The 15,633-nt window shown below is 41.4% G+C and overlaps 1 protein-coding gene across 2 annotated transcripts in view; it reads left to right on the top strand.

The window, feature by feature from the left end:
- trpc7b (transient receptor potential cation channel, subfamily C, member 7b) overlaps window positions 1-15,633 on the top strand; it is a 46,662-nt gene that overhangs the window by 14,690 nt on the left and 16,339 nt on the right. For both annotated transcript variants that reach the window (XM_034598403.1, XM_034598404.1), the window contains exons 4-7: window positions 2,300-2,464; window positions 8,458-8,674; window positions 10,964-11,197; window positions 12,833-13,097. In XM_034598403.1, the coding sequence (XP_034454294.1) occupies window positions 2,300-2,464; window positions 8,458-8,674; window positions 10,964-11,197; window positions 12,833-13,097 (881 nt within the window). The remainder of the gene's footprint in view (window positions 1-2,299; window positions 2,465-8,457; window positions 8,675-10,963; window positions 11,198-12,832; window positions 13,098-15,633) is intronic.

Genomic DNA, 15,633 nt, shown 5'->3' on the forward strand with positions numbered 1-15,633 from the left:
ACACACACACACACACACACACACACACACACACACACACACACTCCTGTTTGACCTTCATGTGCTGAATGTTTTCTCAAATCCAGTATGTAAGTGTGCTGTTATGTTTGTGTGTGCGTGTGCGTGTGTGTGCGCGTGTGTGTGCGTGTGTGTGTGTGTGTATGTTGGGCAGTACACAGCCTGTTTGAACTGTGTTTATATCCTGTACAGGAAAGCATGACCAATACTCTATTGGAACTAATTACAGAGGAAGAGTAGAGAGGGGGGGGGGGGATCAGGTGGAGCATGACTAATGCACGTTGCTGGATGCAGGCGGGGTTCGTGTGTCATGGGTCTTTGGGTTGATGGCTGTGTAGCCCATGGTGTAATTCACAAATTACTGATATCTGAGGCTGATTGGTGAAAAGGTGTGAAAGAGTGAAGGGGGGAACAAATAGGCTAACGAAAACAAAGGGGGAGCAGAATTAACCTGTGTGTCAGATCTGAGATGTGACCGATAAACAATACACAAACACGGTTTGATTGTGACACGAGTTTACCCCCCCGCTGAGCATTGATTCCCCTGCCGTCCACATCCTTCCTCCAGCAGGAACAAAAACATTCATCCTCTCCTGTCTCACCACAGAGACAGTGCAGCTCTCATTTATCATGTCCTTTCTTGGAGAAATATCATCAATAGATGCTGGAACACCGGGCCAGGCCTTCTCCACCGAACGTGCTTCATCTGTGAACACTCATTGCCTCTTATCAGTTGCCTGCTTTCTTTTGCACATTGTTACATTTATTTGCCATTTATTTCTTTCTGAAGCCAAGTGGCAGCTGTTGTGAATATGTTGTGAATAAAATAGTTTGAGTGTGATGAGTGCACAATAGATTTGCTCCAAATAGAAAAGCAGCCAACACATTCAGATACTTGGAAATACTGTGGTTATTTACATTAAGAGGAGAAAACCAAGCGCTATTCACGAATACAGTATAATTTCATTCATTTTACATTCATTGTGTCTTTTACTCCAAAGTACTTGAAAGTGCCCAGTGCAGCATGCACACATTAAAGATGCTCGGTGGTGTTATACTTGAATCATTCAGTGTAGACATAATGAATGTGGGATATAGTAACTGGAACAATGGAAAAGGGTCTTAAAGAAAGAAGAAAAAGAAATTCCCAAAATACACAACACAAGCATAAATGACCATAGTTTCTCATAGAAAGGAAAAAGTAGATTTTGCTGCTGCTGACTCAGATGGACAAGCTGCGGCTAATTTACTTTATAAATAATGCTTAATGACCCACGTGCAGTTATAACTCTATCACCACAACTTCCACTAATGGTCAGGGGGGAGGAGGCATTTAATGGTAAATATTTTTCCATCTAATTTCAGAGGAGATCAATGTTGCTCAGCACTTGTTTCCACTTCACTTCTTCTCTCTGAAATGACCTGAAGTCTTAATTCACTTAAGAGGCATTTTCACCTCATTAATGGACACTGAACCAGTGCCATGTAAATAGGACATCTACTGAAGAACCAGTCCACTTGTGACATTAAAAAGATTTAAACTATAAATACTGTTTCACATTCATCACCAACTCCACCAATTTTCATTCTTCATCACAATAAGCATTCATAGATATTACCAGTAACACAGAGAGGGAGTTAAAATGCCAACGTTGTTTTAAGATGAGTAAATGTAGTTACAGTTCAGCAACACCCTGTTAGGGACATGTCCCTTCTCTCTCTACCCAAATCTACACTGTATGCCCATGAGCCAGTGGAGTGGAAAGAGATTTAGCATGGTGGAGGACTTAATTGGATCATGTAAATGAGCCACATTCATCAATTTATCTATTCTGGGCACATTTCTCATCATTCAAACACAAGTTTCAGGTTATAAAAATATAGCAATTTATTGAATATAGTATAACGTAGAATAGAATAGAAAGCCTTTGTAATTGTATTATGATACAAAGAAATTTGTAGTGCCCCTCCACTTGGTGCACAAGGAACATGAAACACTTCACATTAGAAAGATAAAAGACATAAAGATAAATACTATATTATTATAACATAAAACATCTTCTTATAATAAACCTTTCACATAATAATGTGATACTGACATTTTGTTTCCATGATCCGGTGTGGTGGTTATATGCTTCTGCAGAAGAACCATCTGAATGTTTTATGAAGTTAGAATGAGAAGCTCCTCTCTTATTTTTCTGTTCTTTTCACTCACGTTTCTTCTCTTTTCTCCTTTCCCTTTATTCTCTCTGTGTCCATCACTCTCTCTTTCTCGCTCTAGTTCGTTGCCCATCCCAACTGCCAGCAGCAGCTCATGACTATCTGGTATGAGAACCTGCCTGGTCTGAGGCAGCAGTCCGTGGGGGTGAAGTGCTGGACAGTGCTGGGGGTCACCGTAGGTTTGCCCTTCCTGGCCATTGCCTACTGGATAATGCCATGCAGCAAGGTATGAACACATACTCTATTTTACTCACCAGCTCTTTGTCCAATCATTTCCACTAATCCAACTCAGAGTTAATACACACAGGATTGTTTTATGCGGTTTTTGTCATTTCTCTTTTTTGTTTTGTAATACACAGCTGTGGCAACAATACTGGAAGTCTAGAGTCCTTTAGCAGACCATGGCAGCTTAAAGGCACATTGCACACCATGAACATTGTTTGATGGATGATAACAAAATTGAGAGACTCCATACAGAGACTATTTCAAAACATCACAGACTCAGCTTGTTAGCCTCATCTCCACATTTTCTCTCTACATGTTCACCTGCCTTTGTACTTCATCATCCTCAGCTGTACTGAGGATGAGCTGTGCTTTGATCTGAATGCTAGCATGCCAGTGGCCCCATTACAGTCCTGTTACAACCCCACCAATATGCTAACATGATTGCATCTGAATGCTAAGGTGATACTCCATCCAGAATCTACTGTAGATCTTAACTTATCATGTAGCATGTGGTTTGTTGAGTGGGAAGCACACTTTGCATGTGTTCCCCGTGTTTGTGTGTTCATGTGTTTCCTCCCACAGTCCGAAGACATGCACATTGGGGGTTAGGTTAATTGGACCATAGGTGTAAATATGAGTGTGAATGGTTGTTTGTCTCTATAAATTGTCTCTGAGATGCGCCAGTGACCCGTCCAGGTAGTACCCCTCCAGCCAGTTTCCCCCAGCGACCCTCATCATGAGACAATTGTCCTCTCAGTCTTCCAAGTGCTTGCTTGTTCTGGGAACTGTTGGGTTTCTCTATGATCTTCTAAGGTCTCAATCTTACTATGTAAAGTGCCTTGAAATAATACACGTTGTGATATGGCACTATACAAATCAAATTGAAGTTGAATTAAACTTTGACTCACTCAATGTGAGTGATACAGTTGTATCAGCTCCACAGACTGCTGCTGCACACTCTTTCTCACAAACGAATCATTAAAGCCATTTGGTGAATATGTGACCAAATTTAATTGTGTATAGTAGCTAAAAACATCACAGAATTGTGATTACAGAACACTGTATGATCGCGATTTGATTATAGGGCCCCTAGGCACTTCACCACGTTTAGTTAATACTCCATCAAGCAAATTATAATCTGTAAAATGACACAATACGACGGAGCTGAGCTAGCGCTTATGCCAAACTGCTCGTCATACCCCTCTACCTTTTCATCAATTGCAGTGTGTATGAGTTTGAGTGTGTGCATCTGCGTGTGTGTGTGTCTGTGTGTTAAGATTCAGAAACAAGGTTGAGGGCTTTTGAGTGTTAGGTATGATTAATGAATTAGTCATTTTGTGTGAGAGGATGTGGAGCAGTGACACTGAACCTCTCCACCAGCCAGACGTGGATTTAATCACGAGACACGAGCTGCTTCAGATCGCGCCGTGTCACGAAAACACCTGTTAATGTTAATGAGTGTGTGTGTGTGTGTGCGCGCATGTGTGTGTGTTTGTACGTGTATGCACATGTGTGATTTCATTTGATTATGAGTCCTCTAGCTGATGAGCCTGCTTGTCACAGTCTGCCATTTTCTGATGCAGCTGCGAGAACAGGGGAAAAAAGGTCACAGTGTGGAGAAATAATAAAAAATCCCGGAAAGCACCATGTTACTGTGTATTATTACTATTGTTGTTATCATTATTATGCAGTACATGATTTTAAAAGACCAGGTAAATAGTGAACATAGACATTTGAGATGAGGAAAGGCCAGGATAGAAGGAAGGAAAACAAAAAAAACTATTTAATCAAATTAATAACTGAGAAACTAAATGGATGTTTATGCAGACTTGATGATGTGATGGCAATTCAACTGAGACAAAAAGGTATATTAAACGGATTTGATAATGAAATAGATAAAGTCGGAGCGAAAGAGAAAAATACATCAAGACAAAGGCTGCAGCCAGGAAGCTTTGATGTGTTGTGAGAGTGCACTCGTACACACCCGGTGCTAATCACGCAATTTTGTGCTCATCTCATCAAATGCTCATGTCTTACAGCTCATAACGTTCACTACAACACACCATTATCACAACCACACAGCCTATTACATTTCATATCAGCAGGGGAGAGCCGAAGAAGATATCGATAATTTTGTTGCTCGAAGATAAGTGGCGAGTTACTGGAGGCAGACAGAGCGAGCATGGATATGATGTCTTTGAAAATCTCACAAGATAAAAGAAAAAAACCCACGAGAGATGTAAATATTGATGTAGATGGTTTCTCTCTCTTATTGATTGGTAAGGGTGAAACATGGTGTGTTATATGGGGGGGGGGTTATGCTTATGAGAATACTGCAACCTTACATGAGTGACAGGAAGGAGATGAAACATGGAATAAGAGAAAACACGCCTGGGAGTGGATGTCAGGTTCCCCTCCTCCTCCTGCTCCTGGAACAAGCACCATGCTTTTTTGTTAAGGAACAGTGTCTTAGTATTTGAATACATTTACACAGCAAAGCAAACAGCTTTCCAAGACAAATCTACTTGTTGCAATGTATTATTGATGAAATAATTAGTGGGTCAGTATTTATTTCTAGTAGTTAATCAACATCATTCCCTTAAAAATAAGAATATTGCAGAGAAATTGGCAATTGCTGCTGTACAAAATACAGAATTTAATAAACCAGTCCTGTTAATCTGTTTCCTTTATTTGTTGACACTGTGTTAGGTCCGTGGACACCAGTAACTTTATTGAGTGAGTGTGAGACGTGCTGTTCATTCCTCAACAGAGATTTACCGCAAGTCGTGAGGAAGAATGACTTATGAACTATCAAACACATTGGGGAGGCATCTGATGTCAGATGGTATTGATGCTGATACTCACAGTTTTAGTCTTCCAGGTTTGTGTGAGTCAGTCGTGCGTCTTTGCAAAAGTCAGTTTTGAAAGAAATGTTCACAGCAGAAATTAGTTCCAAACAGAGATGCACGTCAATACACGTTTCCTCAGAATAAGAAAATCCTCAGGACGTACATACACTTTGTAGGACTCGATTAGAGAGAGGTTGTAATACGAGCATTTGACCTTGATATTGCTTGGCAGCTCAAAGATTCCACATTAAAAGGATTATAATATATACAGCTCTCTTAGTTTGCCTTTCATGTCCTAAAACCTCTTGCTAAATGCCTCAAGGAGTTTTACAAAGTCACAGGCATAATATACAGATGTCAGAGCAGGCTTTTATTCTTGCAGAGGAGCGAAATGCAAAACGTTTCCCCCTTCTGGTTGCACTTGGTACAGCTTTAATTTAGCTTGAGATGATTTCATATTTGAAAGCAGAGAGCTGAGAAGATGGATGGGACATTGAGCTTGAGTTGTTGTAATATTTTTAAGCTTTAGCGAATGTGTGCAGAGAATGTCTTGTTTTATGATAAAATAGCATATATCTATATCATTTAGATCAAGACTGAGATGACTCGTGTCTTTTTGACAATTGCCAACTCAAGCAGTCCTTGGCTCCATCTGTGGCTAGATTATTAAACTTTAAAATGTTTCAAAGTTCAGATTTGTTTGTGTACAAAACAACTTACTTAGATAAATCCCAGCCTTCTTTGGTCACGCCATGCACGGTTTGCAAATACACCATTTACTGCCTGATTCCACACACAAAACAGTCGGATGGTATTTTTATGCCTCTTGTATCATAACAAGCCAAAGAGGAAAAGTGGTTGCCCCTCAGTGGTTTTTCCAATATATTTTGCCACATTAGTGCTCCACTCTGTGACAGTTCTTTGACACAAACAGAAACGTTTTGACAGTTTTACCAGTTCCAGCAGCTCCACGGCAGCAGCGAGGCTCCTTCACAAATCCTCCTTCAAAGTGTGGTTTCAGCTTCTCAGCTATTAGCTCGCTCAACACAAAACTTGTCTGCATGGCATTGTCTCTGTCAGAAAGCAGTCTCGTGAAAGCTGCTGCACACTCCAGCGAAGGGTGTTATCTCTCCGAGCATTTGTCTTTACAACTCATCCAGTTTAGCAGCATGTTTCCAGCTGTAATGAAGCTTGAGATTGGCCCTTTTTCCCCCTGCAAACCAGGCACACTGCCTTGTCTTTATTGTTTTTCCTTTCTACTTTTCTTTTCTTGACAGTCACTGTACTTGTCAGTGATGATATGTAACAGCTACATGTGAGTTTTGTTCACACTACAGCCGGGAGGGACCTCCCCGAATGACATATTAGTCGACCATTTTCTTTAATCCTCAGAAAAAGTTAATTACTGTCGGGATTTTTTTCTTTGTATTTCTATTTTGCTTTGTCTTGTGGGCCGTATACAGCCAAGAGGTCGGAGCCTCGGTGTAGAGGCTATTTATTTATGGTAATTATACCAGCTATCACATCAGTTTGACAATGATAGCCTGACATTTATGAATTTTTACACACTGCTCCCACACTCCCATGTTAGCTAATGATTTTCTCTTTAATTACTTTCCTGCAGTCTGTCATCCGTTTAATTTGCTCTAAGCTCTCTTTGCATGCAAGCTCTCACAAGCCCTGGTTGTGGGGTTTAAATTATTTCATTATTCACACTCAAGATGTCCTTTGGCTCCTCCCTTGCATCGCTGTCATTTGTTGTTTGTTGTTTTATCCCCCTTTGCCCTCTTGTCTCTTGGGACATTCAAACCCAGGTCGCGAGAAATTCCAAGAAAGTCCAATCGATACCCAGAGGAAAGGCTCACAATCAATTTAACCTTTGTCACTAAGGTTGCAAAATTTGAATCACCTACAAAATAGTAGTCAAAAAAAAAAGGGAAAGAAAATGCTGACATTTAGATAAATAATAAATAATGGTAAATGGTATAGAGTATGTGTGAGAGAGAGCATATGTCCGTCTCCACTAAGTATATGTCAGCTTTGATTCTTCCAGGTGAAAATATGTTAGAGAATAACAGAGGACCGAGCAGCTCCAGTCTTGCCTTCTGGGATTTCAATTTCACACCAAACCTCTTTCATTTAGCCTTCATGCACCCTGCTGCCAGCGGCCACCATTTCGAAGGAGTCGAGAGGATCAGCTCTTGTCACCATCACGCGCATACAAAAAAGAAACCCGTAGGATTAGCTGTCTTCACGTTTGGTAGGCCTGATCTAGGTTGACCATCTCATTTAGTGAAATGGATCAGCTTTATCAGTGAAGCAGCTCGGAGAGCCGTCCCAGTGGCAGGAGGAGGATGATAAATGGTTTGTGCAGGGTTGAGATTTACCAGACAACCTCTTCCCACATGGTTTGGTAGTGACTGGCATTGGAGCAGCCATTGAACCTCATGTGTTACTGTGCATGCAGAGAGTAGAGATATCCTGTGGGTAGCCAATATTGAACGCAGCAGGTTTAGAGAGTAGCGAATGGTGGGATCTCAGATGGGGTTGGAAGTGTCTCTTTGTCTGCCTGTGTGTGAGTCTGTGTGTGTGCGTGTGTGCGTGTGGTGTGTGTGTGAGTCTCTCTCTCTGTGTGTGTGTGTGTATCTTGCCATGTTTTTGTGCAATTATGAAAGGGTCCCTGTGTGGTGGCATGTTTAACGCTCCTTACATTTTCAACATATGGTGCATTTGCACACACTCTTGATGGTTTGGCACCCTGTTACTGTGGCTCTGTGTTTCTGTGAAAGTGACTGGTGATTGAGCACATCCACGAAGCAGATGCTGTTCTCAAGCTAAGATGGTTGTGTAGTGGTGCTTTTCAAATTTTGATCTCTGAGGACCAAACTCTCAGGAACTATAAACTGTTTATTTTGGCAGCAGCTCCTCACTTTTTTAAACTGTTCAAAAAACACGTCAAACATGCTTGTTCAGTACGACTTCCTGTCACAGGCTGTTGTGTTGGCAAACACACATCAACACAAATGCTCAACAGATTTAACTGTAATGTGTTCATCGTCCTATCCTTTAATCCACTGCAGTGACAAGACCGCTTTGGCATCACCTTAAATCTATTCTATTCATGATGATATTATTTCACTTCCAGATCGGACAGATCCTGCGAAGCCCCTTCATGAAGTTTGTGGCTCACGCCGTCTCCTTCACCATCTTCCTGGGTCTGCTGGTCGTCAACGCCTCCGACCGCTTTGAGGGCGTCAAGAACCTGCCCAACGAGACCATCACAGACCACCCGCGGCAGGTGTTCCGGGTCAAGACCACCCAGTTCTCCTGGACAGAGATGTTGATCATGAAATGGGTGTTGGGTGAGTCGCCTTCTCACGTAGACTGTACACACAGTGCACACACACACACACGCACACACACACATGCAGGCTTCGTTTGATATTCTGCACAGTTGCAGCCAATTAAAATGCAAATACATGTAAGATAGTCACGGTCAAGGCAGATTCGCCATCATGATAAGAAATATCCTTGACATGACATGTAAGAGAGTCAGGGCAAAATATTTCCTGGTGGATTTCCTGTTTAAAATCAATTTTTAATCAGTATGATGTAGAGCACATACCTGCACCATGGCCCAACAGTATCCATAAATCCACAAGCCTTGTAGCTAAGGCAAGAGAACAATGCAAATAATGCAATCATAATTTCCATTATGGGGGGAAAAAGCCCTATATCACGATGTTAAAGATTTCCAGATCTGCTGCAAAATTTATTGGGTACTGTCTTTGCTGATGTCCCATCTTTCCACCAAGTTTTGCAGGAATCTGTGTTGTGTTTTTTTGCATAATTCTGCTGACAAACAAACACACAAATACACAAACTACAATTGAACTTAGCAGAGCCTTTTATCTTGCAAGGATGTAATAGAAGTTTCCCGGGTTGGATGCAGCATGGGCCAGACTTGTTGAAGCAGTAGCCATGCTGATTCCAAACGATTAGCTGGAGGTTGACCCGAGAGGTGGTGCTAAGGAACTGTTTGAGGGAGGGATGGAGAGAAAGAGAAATGCCAGAACGATTGGGTCTGTTGAGGGAGGCAGATGAAAGTAAAAGGAGGAGTAGAGTGTATGTGTGGCTTACGAGGAGGCAGGCATGAAAAATGAAGAATAGAAAGACGAGGACAAACTGCAAGGATAAAGAGTCCATGGAAATGTCTGTCAGATCTCGTCTGCTTCTTATCTGCTGATTGTGTTATTTCCATCCAGAAACTCACACACACATAATATAACATTACGTGTGTGCCTTTGTAAAACTTGGTTCACATATGGTTCAGTTTTTATTTTTCAACATATTGTATAATGACGCCATTCTGTGGTCAGCAGGTGCTCTTGTGTGTTTGTGTGTATCTGGGTGTGTGTATCTGGGTGTGTGTGCAGTGAGTCGTGGCTTACACAAACCAGGGTAATTGTAATTCCAGCAGCATGCTTTGAAGGCTCAGTAATTGTTATAGAGATGATACTGATCAGGGAGCCTTTCCAGTGACGTTCATCTTGTTTTGGCTCCAAATTGAGAATGAGTGGTTGCGTAGGAGGAATTAGGTGTGCGTGTGCGTGTGCGTGTGCGTGTGTGTGTGTGTGTGTGTGTGTGTGTGTGTGTGTGTGTGTGTGTGTGTGTGTGTGTGTGTGTGTGTGTGTGTGTGTGTGTGTGTGTGTGTGTGTGTGTGTGTGTGTGTGTGTGTGTGTGTGTGTGTGTGTGGGGGCTACAGGTAGGGAAGGACTTTTGGGGGCTGTTGCCAATGGCAATACTGATGTTAGGGAGTAAATAAATTATGATACTAATATATCAGTCTATATTTAAAAAAGTTTGTTAATGATTCCTGACTAGGGGGCAGTCGGTGCAGATTATCTGCCCATATAATTCTGAAGTATGAGGGGTTTACAAAATCATCTTAATGCTGCTGATTGAGTCGGAGCCTCCCCGATCTGGAGTTTCATTAAAAAAAAAGAAGGAGAAGAATCACGCGAGTTTGTGTCAGATCCCAAATCTCTGGAATCGCCAATACAAAATCCTTTCCTACAAACGCTAAGTGTGTGGTCCTAGGTTCTGGCCAAATAGTCTGAGCGTTCTGATGATTATAAGATTAAAAATCAGTTAAATCTGTCATTATATCTGTGGTCTCCTACGTTTTTAAAATCACCAGGCCAAGGACATTATAAAGGTCATTGTAAAACCCCTTAAGAACAGGAAATGTGATTGAGGCTTAATATTTTACAGTTAAACTCTAAACTATATTATAAATAACTCTAAATAAAAAGAAAGCACATATACGACCAAATATGTATAACTTGAATGAAGATATTGTAAACATTAATGGATATCTTTGAAAGTTTTGATATCAGCTAACACAAATGGAAATACTGATCTGTGAAAGTCTTATATCAGCAGAGTTTTTTCAACCAACTGATGAATCAGTGGGGTTCTACTGTGAACATTCAAGTTTCCATGTCTATGCATTTATTAGTTCATTTAGGTTCCTAGGACTGCCTCTGAGCGTCTGTCTGTCCTTGTGTATTTGTACTTATCTTCTGCATTCCCTGTCTTTCCACAGTGTATTCATATGTTAATGTATGCGTATGTGTATCCTTTCTCAGGTATGATCTGGTCGGAGTGTAAGGAGATCTGGAGCGACGGGCCCAGGGAGTACCTGATGCACCTTTGGAACGTGCTGGACTTCGGCATGCTGTCCATCTTCGTGGCATCCTTCACGGCACGCTTCATGGCGTTCCTCAAGGCGTCCAAAGCTCAGCAGTATGTGGACATGCATGTACTAGACGAAGACCTGAGCAACGCCTCGCTGCCTGACGAAGTCGCTTACTTCACTTTCGGTAAGCAGTTAGTGTAACGATGACAGTAATGTTAGTGATTGAGTCTCCTGTATGTGGCCCTCTTCTTTGACTACCTCTGTTCATGGTGACTATCCTGCTAACCATCCTTTTCCTTTTTTCTTTCTATGACACAAAATGTTAAACTGCATCACTCCTTATCTACCAGACAGTTTTTTTTTTACACCCCCATGATAAAACGTTAAAGCTTTCATGAGCTGCTTGAATCGGTCTCATGCTGCATCAGTCACTGATAAGAAAATCTAATTAAATGAGATTTAGAGTAAAAATGTCATGAATAACTGAAAACCTGTGCGTGCATCGAGGATAAGAGTGTGTTTTGTCATTTAGATAAAAATGTCATCACTTATCGCAAGATGTTCAAGTCAGAATTAATACTGTTTCCTTCTTTGTCTGACTTTCTTAGAAATATACTGTCAGGATATTGAACAAATCATCATATCATAACTCCTCTCCACCATAAAAACACTGCTACAGCCTGCTGGCGACTGGACTGTACACTTCTGAGTGGCCTTCTCAGGGAACCTTCATCAGTGCTGTCATCTGGTGGTCTGACTCTGTCATGACACATCCAGCAATACAGTTTATTATCAGTTATAATCCTCACACGTCCCCACATCTGCACTGAAAATTGTACATGTTTGTTTGATATATGTTCATGCTCCTTTTCCCATATACACACCGTTTCACAGACGCGATCTTTCTTCTACATGCTCTTCTGTTTATTTCTTCTATTTGCCTTTTATCTAGTTTACCGATCTGTCTACATGTGTGACTGTTTTCTGCGTTCTTATTTCTCCTTCATCTCTTTATCTCTCCCCTCTGATGTCCACAAGTCAGATACTCCTCCCTCTCCCTCTTTCCCCTCCAACTTTCATCTTTCCATCCTCACATAATCCTTCTCCTTCATCAAAGCACATGTTCCTAAACAGCCTAGTTCATGCTCTTTAGGAATATCTCTTGCAAACATGAGATCACACTGTAACCAAACGTTTTCTCTGCACATGTGACACAGGATAAGGTGATGTATGAGATTGAAGTAACAATTTAGTATTCATAAGCACTTCCTGAAGTTTTAGTGAATGCTTAATAAAACACTATCATACGGTTTCAGGCTGGAAAAAAATGCTAATTGTAAGTGCACTCGGAGAGCGTACACCTCTAGGAGTGTTATGGTAATGGGTTCTTCCTTGGGTCGTGCCTCACCTCTCTGCAAAACTTCACGGAAATTGGTTGAGTAGTTTTTAAATAACCCCACGGACAGAAAGACTAACAAACAAATCCCAATGAAAACAAACTCCTTGGCTAAAGTAAATATGGGGGATTAAATAGTTTTAGCAAATATGAAATCGACTTTTGACCAATTGTTTCAGTTTGACAATCAGAAATACCTTAAATACTCAATCCATAAAATCAGCTATGAGTTATTCAACATTAAAGTTGGAGCTTTACTTTTCTGCTTGAATCATCAGATTCTAGAAGAAACATGGGACATTTTTACTGCCTCTAAATTAATCAACAATACAACAATCTCTAGTTTGACTCTGCGGTTGCTCTTTCAGTAACACAGATGCCTTATTCACCTATTCAGCCTCTTTCTCTCTCTTTCTCCTCCAGCCAGGAACAAGTGGCGCCCCTCCGACCCCCAAATCATCTCCGAGGGCCTGTACGCCATCGCCGTTGTGCTGAGTTTTTCGCGCATCGCCTACATCCTGCCGGCCAATGAGAGCTTCGGCCCGCTGCAGATCTCTCTGGGGCGCACGGTCAAAGACATCTTCAAGTTCATGGTCATCTTCATCATGGTGTTTGTGGCCTTCATGATCGGCATGTTCAACCTGTACTCGTATTACCTGGGAGCCAAATACAATCCTGCCTTCACCACGTGAGTAACTGCCTCACTGTGTTTTGGTTCGTATGGCACTGGGTGAATGTGTGATTGTGTGTCCCGACCGTGGTTCCATCTAAACATACGCACACATTAATGTCTCCATGCATTTTTCCCTACTCACTCTTACACTCGTACTCATGAAGCTGAGCACAGTGGGGATATACGAGGATCCCCAGTGCTGGTGATTTAATGTCAAGAGAATCTAAATGGGGGTCCATTGTTGCTTTTATTGCCAGACAAGGCCATAGGACAAAGAAACCTCGAGGGACATATAAACTGTCACGTCCACCCTGATTAGACTGTTAGTTAAATCTCTTTATTAGTGGCAGGGATCAAACTTTAATCTCTCCTCTGGCTCATTGCTGGAAATCAGCCCATTTGGTTGATTTTAATGAGGAGAGTGGTTAAAGGGATTCCTCGCACGTTAAAATCTATAACAAACACTTTTGAATGGTTAGTGTAACTCACAGCTTTAACAAAACTGTGGGTAGTAAACTGTCCATTTCTGCAGTAGCATCGTGTGTTTTCTGTACCGTGGCACAGGCCTGCAGTCTGCTTTATCTCTGCTATAAACACAGCTATTGATCTACATTTAAGGGGAATTCAAATAAAGTAGAAAGTGTCTGTGAGAGCGGAAAGGGGGAAAGTATCAATATTTATAAAAATGCTCCGAAAGTTTATTTTTTATGAGGCAAAAAGGTCTGAGCCCATTGATTGATTGGCGAACGGTGCTCTGTAGCAGCGGCGGCTGGGACTCATCAACGCTCATGAGGTTTTCGATCACGATAACACCGTGTTTTTAGGCAAAGACAACTGATTCAGCGCACTGAGTCTGGCAGCTTGTCTTCACAGTAGGAAAGCTGTCACTAGCATTACCACCAGCCAGGAAAATAGCTTATTCCACACAGGCATGTATAGAACAGGCGCTGTATTGGTATATCACATACTCCAAACTATTTGGTGAAGTTTCTCTGTGGTACAAAACCTTGCCTATCGTGTGATTAGGTGCCAGGATCCAGCTCTGATCTGAAGCAGGATTTATGAAGAAAGGTTGACAGTGATGAGATGGAGGCCATTGTACCAAATGACAGCCATCCATGTATAACTAAAGGTCACAAGTGTGTGGAATTGATAGAGCACTTCAAGAACAAAGGCTTCGAGAATCGATTCACACTAATTCAATATTCTCTTGTCATTAGTTCATATCATCCTCTTCACACAGGCCGTGAGATAATCTCAGCACGACGACGCTGTTAAAGACCTGGTCCTTGTTCGGGCTCCTGTAGGACTTTGACAGATTAATTGGCGCAGGCTATTATTGAATTTTATAATTGGAAATGACCAAACTGAAATTGCAAATGGGGTGATAACAACACTCTACCTGCGAAAGTGTTGCATTCAACTTGCTTATCAGGCTCATTTCAAAGGGTGAAATGTGCATTTTAAACTGAAGTCAGTTTGCACTCAACAGCAGACACATCATACATCCATACCAAGCCTTAAATATACATCTTTCACTTGTTTAAATAACCTTTTCCATATCAGCAACAAGTGATTGAAAGTCTATTAATTTCGCTGTTTAGCATTTACATGTTCAAGTCGTTGTGTCGTATATCAACCTGGTTGTAAAGCGATCAACTCATCCAACAAATCCCTGAAGGCATCAATCTGAGCAGCAACGCATCTGCCTCCCACCTTCCTTTGAGCTCATCCATATCACTGCCACACATCCACGGCAACCAGAGTGATGGAGCAACTCTCAAAGTTATTGTCTCATGTGTGGAGGGAAGTTACCCATCTTGTGCGACTGACAGGATCTTTCAGCAAGTCTGTTTATCATCATTCATCTCAGAATGAAAACTCTCTCTCACGTATCTCTCCCTGTCACATATCATTACTCATTCCCTCTGAAGAAGACATTCTTGGGATTTAAACAGATGACATTGAACCAGTTCTGCTCATTCTGACAGAGCAAGTCTTTTTGTAATTATATTGTCCCATGCTGTTCTTTTTGTTTTTCCTTACCACAGTGGGAAATTATGTTATTGCAGTGCTCCAGCTTTTTTTTTCAGTTTGATAATCAGTCATCTCACCAGGTTAAGAGCAAAAGACAAGTTCAAAATCAGTCTCGACACAGTGGAGCATGACACTCTTGTTTATGTTCTTTTGCATAATTTACCCTCCACGTTTTTCAGATTTGTGTATGACTTGAACTTGAATGTCTGCCTTCAGTGAATTTTATTATAGCAGCAAAGTTAAACCCTAAAGATGAAGACAAACTGCTGCCAGATGTCAGCATCTGTCTCCTTCATGAGTATAAACCTGATGTTGTGGGCTTGTTTGCTGTTACTGGTTTAGTGAATCACACACCACGGTTTACCCTGAGCTTATTACCTTGCACCCAACATTCATCTCCATAATACAACCAGAGCTGAAGGATTAAACGTGATAATGTTAGAATGACCATCGGAGCATTGCCACCATGTTGTTCTCTCTATTTGTTTGGCAAGCCGTGCTATGATTATGATTC

The sequence above is a fragment of the Hippoglossus hippoglossus genome, chromosome 10 (assembly GCF_009819705.1).
Source record: "Hippoglossus hippoglossus isolate fHipHip1 chromosome 10, fHipHip1.pri, whole genome shotgun sequence".
NCBI lineage: Eukaryota > Metazoa > Chordata > Actinopteri > Pleuronectiformes > Pleuronectidae > Hippoglossus > Hippoglossus hippoglossus.